Below are 5756 nucleotides of genomic sequence, written 5' to 3'. Positions count from 1 at the left end.
AATGGGCGTGCCTATGGAGACGGAGGATGATTGACGGCCGGCTCTGGCGCGTCACGCTTCTCCGGAAATAGCCGAAATAGGCTTGGCTCTTCACGGCGCCTGCGCATAGCCTGTGCGCAGGCGCCGTGAAGAGCCGAGACCTACTCCGGCTGTCTTCGGGGAGAGTGACGTGCCAGGGCCGGCCGTCAATCATCCTCCCTCTCCATAGGCACGCCCATTCCCCGCGGGAGCCGAAATCTACAATCTACGATTACAAGGTGAGTCCGGGGTTAAAAAAATCGGGACAGGCATACTGTAGCTCGCGCTACAATGCCTGTCTCGATGGTAAAATCAAGTCAGAGAGGGTGAACTACCGCTTTAACATCTATCTTAAATCACATTGCTATTTGCCCAGCGTACTTGTTTGTAGCCTAAATACTGAAAGTTGCACCTAAAAATGTAATATAGTAACTTTTGTGAAATGCCAGTAAAAACGTGGCTGTGCCAGTAAATTTCATGTGTCGTGCCAGCAAATTTCAATCTGGTAGGTTGGAAACACTGACGCGGCATAACGATTGTGGCATATAGGGATGAGCTTCGAGTTCGAGTCAAACTCATGTTTGACTCGAACATTGCCTGTTCACCTGTTCGGCGAACAACGAACAATTTGAGGTGTTCGCGGCCAATTCGGAACACCCTGTTAAAGTCTATGGGAGAAATCTAAAGTACTAATTTTAAAGGCTAATATACAAGTTATTGTCCTAAAAAGTGTTTGGGGACCCGGGTCCTGCCCCAGGAAACATGAATCAATGCAAAAAAAGTTTTAAAAAACTGCAGTTTTTTCAGGAGCAGTGAATTTAATAATGCTAAAAGTGAAACAATAAAAGTGAAATATTCCTTTAAATTTCGTACCTGGGGGGGTGTAAAGTCAGCATGTGAAATAGCGCATGTTTCCAGTACATAGAACTGTCCCTGCACAAAGTGTCATTTCTGAAAGGAAAAAAGTCATTCAAAACCGGACTCGCGGCTATAATGAATTGTCGGCTCCCGGCAATTCAGAGAAGATTCATTCATAAAAAAAAATTAAAAATAGCGTGGGGGTGCCCCCAAATTCATTTACCAGGCCCTTCATGTCTGGTATGGATATTAAGGGGAACCCCGCCGTCAATTAAAAAAAAAATGACTTGGGGTTCCCCCCAAATATCCATTCCAGACCCTTCAGGTCTGGTGTGGATTTTAAGGGGAACTCCACCCCAATTTTTTTTTTTTAAATGGCGTGGATTTCCCCCAAAAATCCTCACCAGACCCTTTATCCGAGCACGTTAACCTGGCCGGCCGCAGAAAAGAGGGGGGACAGAGTGCTCCCGAAAAAACGGACGTTTCTAAAACTTTTTTTTGCATTGATACATGTCCCCTGGGGCAGGACCCAGGTCCCCAAACACTTTTTAGGACAATAACTTGCATATTAGCCTTATAAAAATTAGCACTTTAGATTTCAAACGTTCGAGTCCCATAGACGGGGTTCTAAAGTTCACACGAACGTTTGGTGTGTTCGCAAGTTCTGGTGCGAACTGAACAGGGGGGTGTTCGGCTCATCCCTAGTGGCGTATGTAACCTGTGTGTATCTGGCTCTGATAATAGCCAGTGCCTCACCTCACCAGCCACTCACCTCACAGCATGTCACTGGAATATGGTTACTGTATATGTAGACAGATAGTAGCTTCATTCAAGCATTTATAAATAAAGTTTTTCTCAATGCTAATCACTGCTTTGATTTTTTTCCCACTTGTTTGTATGGTTCAACACAGTGGGGTAGATTCAGGTACCTTTGCGCTGTTTTTACGGAGGCGCAGGGCAACGTTTTTGCCCTGCGCCCCCGCGATTCACGGAGCAGTAGCTCCGTAAATTGCGTGGGCGCTCTGGCAAAATGCCCGACGTAAGCACGCGCAATTTAAATGATCCCGTAGGGGGCGGGAATCATTTAAATTAGGCGCGTTCCCGCGCCGATCGTAGAGCGCATGCTCCGTCGGGAAACGTTCCCGACGTGCATTGCGGCAAATGACGTCGCAAGGACGTCATTTGCTTCAAAGTGAACGTGAATGGCGTCCAGCGCCATTCAGGAATCACTTACGCAAACTACGTAAAGTTAAAATTTCACGACGCGGGAACGACGGGTATACGTAACATTGGCTGCCCCTGCTAATAGCAGGGGCAGCCTAACGCGAAAACCGCCGTACGCAAACGACGTAAACTGCGTACGCAGGGCTTGCGTAACGTTGTGAATCGGCGTTAGTATGCAATTTGCATACTATACGCTGAGCACAACGGGAACGCCACCTAGCGGCCATCGCAAGAATGCAGCCTAAGATATGCGGGCATAAGAGCCTTATGCCACGCATATCTTAGGCTGCAGTCGGCGTAACGAGGTTCCTGAATCAGGAGCATTCGTTACGCCGGCGCAAGTAAGCAATTGCGCTGTGTAACTATGGTTACGCAGGCGCAATTGCTCTCTGAATCCGGGCCAGTGCCATTAGTAATTACATGCACATATTGGGAAAATGTCAATAAATATATTATTTGTATATTACATTCAGTTGTAAAATGCCAGTATTATAGTGTAAAGAGCAATTCAACAATCTTGAAGATTCAGAATGTATCTAAAACTAAATAATTGTCTCAATGCTTCTTTGATTTTGGTGTTTCCTCTGATAATGAGACCAGATTGAATTGCAGCAAATGAGTATCCTACGATCACACACATCCAGTACCCCCAGCTCTTAAAAGCAAATATTTGCAACACATGCAAAGCATAAAACAGGTACATTAAGGCATAAAAAATAACAAGGCAGATCATAGTGTGGACGGCGCTTTGATAGTCTTTAACTTTGGTGTTGCCAAATTTTCCGGCACTTCTCTGCTGCTTCAGGAACCATGCACTTCCAGATGCTGACAACAGTGAAATCATGAATGGTAAGGCATTTAATATGGCTGTGGGTTTCATCAAATGCAGCTTCCGTTTCTGGTGCTCTAAGCCAAGACCGGTTGTGGCATTGGTTGAGTTGTTAGGCGGTTCTAAATAAAACATGAGTATTGATAAGAAAGCGCAAAGCAAAGACACAAAGAGGACAGTTAGTATCAACCAAGGGACCATCGTATCAATTTTCATCTTTATCCAGGAAAGGAATCTGGTCTGAAACTGTTGGATTTTTATAAAATAGAAGATGCTCAAGATGGCAGAAAGTGACGAGTTGGAGGTGAGGTTGCATAAGATCATATAGTAGATAATATGAAAAACATACGGCACGCTTAAAAACTCCGGCCAAACAAAGGTGACTAGCAAGTTTGCAGATGATGTAATGGTATAGCACACGTTGGAAAGACTTAGCGATATCAGGATACAGTTGCAGGATGTGACTCTTCTTTCCCTGAAACTGGTAAGAGTGAGATAAAGTATTATGATGACACTAGAGCATAGTCCAGCGATGCACTCAAGTCCCATAACAATGAGACAAGCTTCTGTATTTGGTGTGATCATTCTGAGAGATGAGGTATTGGAATATAGTTCAAAATAACTGGATGTCCTTAGCAGAAGATATACAGGAGGTCTCAGGTGTTATCCGGAGGTCTCAGGTGGTCTCAGGAGGTCTCCGGTGGCCTCAGGAGTTCTCAGGAGGTCTCAGGTGGTCTCTGGAGGTCTCAGGTGGTCTCAGGTGGTCTCAGGAGGTCTCAGGAGGTCTCTGGTGGTCTCAGGAGTTCTCAGGTGGTCTCAGGAGGTCTCAGGAGGTCTTGGGAGGTCTCGGGAGGTCTCAGGAGGTTTCCAGTGGTCTCGGGAGGTCTCAGGAGGTCTCCAGTGGTCTCGGGAGGTCTCAGGAAGTCTCAGGAGGTTTCGGGAGGTCTCAAGGTCCTTGTAGACCTCTGCCATGTGCAGAAGCACCACCTGTGCAGGAAATACTTGTCCTCCCTTCAGAAGCAATTTTTACATCTAGCACCAGATTTAACATTTAAAAAATTAAGGATAAACATGAGTACATGTTCATTTGGTTGTTTAGGACATTTTATCTGCATGCAAATTATGGGCATTGGCTCTATTCAAATAAAGACTGGAAACTGCTCGGAGGAACGTATGGGGACATACTAAAACATTTTTTCACATTAAATGTTTTAGTATATCCCAACGTATGAAAATCCATTATGTTCTACTGAGAAAATGCCAAAGTTTTGTTTGACTGTGGTCAACCTTAAAGTGACCCTATCACTACAGGATTTAAAGGAACATTGGCTCACCCTGTAAGGAGAGACTAGGGGGTGATTTACTAAAGGCAAATAGGCTGTTCACTTTGCAAGGGAAGTCTCCCTTTGCAAAGGGAATTTTCCACAGAACTCAAGCCCCATACACACTATCAGTTTTCCTGCAGGTTTACCAAAACCATCTAATATGAGGTCAAACCTCAAGAGTTTCAATTTGTATGCAATCAGGCAGGCCCTGGCACTACGTGGTTTTGGTAAACCTGAAGAGAAAACCTGCAGGAAAACTGATAGTGTGTACGGGGCTTCAGTGAATGAGGTGAAGCTCTGATGATGTCCATAATCAACTCTTTGAAAACCGAGAGAAATAAAATCTCTTACCGGATGGAGTGGACCTCCTGTTGTAGCGAGGTCACCAGCGCCTGCAGATATAGGCCTCTGCGTGGTCTCAGATGGATCCGGGTTGTGAAGATGAGAGTGAAGCATAAAAAGGGCAAAAATTAGGCCTTTTTTGTCCCTTTTATGCTTCACTCTCATTTGAGAGACTGCATTTGTGACTAAGGTGAACAGACAGGGCCAGATCCACGTACAGCGGGCGCAACTTAAATATTCGGATTTAAGTTACACCGCCACAAAATCTCTACCTAAGTGCCCGATCCACAAAGCACTTACCTAGAAATTTGCAGCGGTGTAACTTAAATCCGTCTGGCGCAAGGCGTGCCCAATCTAATGGGGCGAGTCCCATTTAAATTAGGCGCGCTCCCGCGCCGGACGTACTGTGCATGCTCCCGACACGATTTTCCTGACGTGCTTTGCACAAAGTTACGTTGCGCCGAGTTTTGAGAATCGCGACAGGCGTAAAAGAAAAAAAAAGAGTTGCGGCGGGAAAAAAAATGTTAAAAAAAATTTGACAGCGACGCGGGAAAGAAGGGTCTACTTTTACATGGTGTACTAAGTTTACACTTTGTAAAAGTAGCCCTAATTTTGCGACGGCAAACTAACACTTACGGAAAAAAAACGAAGGGAAAAAGCTTTGTGGATCTCCGTAAGTGCTAATTTGCATACCCGATGCGGAATTTCGACGAGAAATGCCCCCAGTGGCGGCCGAGGTACTGCATCCTAAGATCCGACAGTGTAAAAGTATTACACCTGCCGGATCTTAGGAATATCTATGCGTAACTGATTCTGTGAATCAGCCGCATAGATAGAAACAGGGATACGACGGCGTATCAGTAGATACGCCGTCGTATCCCTTTTGTGGATCTGGCCCACAGTTCCCAATATCAAACAAGCCGGATCCATCTGAGAACCCGCAGTGGGATATATCTGCAGGCGCTGGTGACCTTGCTACAGCAGAAGGTCCACTCCTTTCGGTAAGGCCTCATACAGACGAGGGGTTATCCGATGGAAACGGTTGCCGGACCGTTTCCATCGGACATTTTTCCTCCGGATTTTGATCTGATGGCTTGTACACACCATCAGATCAAAATCCGCGTGGAAAACAATCCGCGGTCACGTGTGGCGACGTGTGC

General features: G+C 45.7%; 1 protein-coding gene across 1 annotated transcript; it reads right to left on the bottom strand.

Moving 5' to 3' along the window:
* Window positions 1-2608: 2608 nt before the first annotated feature.
* LOC120942844 (taste receptor type 2 member 40-like) lies at window positions 2609-3514 on the bottom strand. Its single transcript, XM_040355768.1, has one exon. The coding sequence runs from the start codon at window positions 3512-3514 to the stop codon at window positions 2609-2611; it is 906 nt and encodes a 301-aa protein (XP_040211702.1).
* Between the last annotated feature and the right edge of the window lie 2242 nt (window positions 3515-5756).

The sequence above is a fragment of the Rana temporaria genome, chromosome 6 (genome assembly GCF_905171775.1).
Source record: "Rana temporaria chromosome 6, aRanTem1.1, whole genome shotgun sequence".
Taxonomy (NCBI): domain Eukaryota; kingdom Metazoa; phylum Chordata; class Amphibia; order Anura; family Ranidae; genus Rana; species Rana temporaria.
This window is presented reverse-complemented; position numbering and strand designations above follow the sequence as displayed.

What these genes read in the sequence shown, in the direction of transcription:
- LOC120942844 (XM_040355768.1), bottom strand. Translation starts at nt 3,514, where the DNA reads ATGATCACACCAAATACAGAAGCTTGTCTCATTGTTATGGGACTTGAG.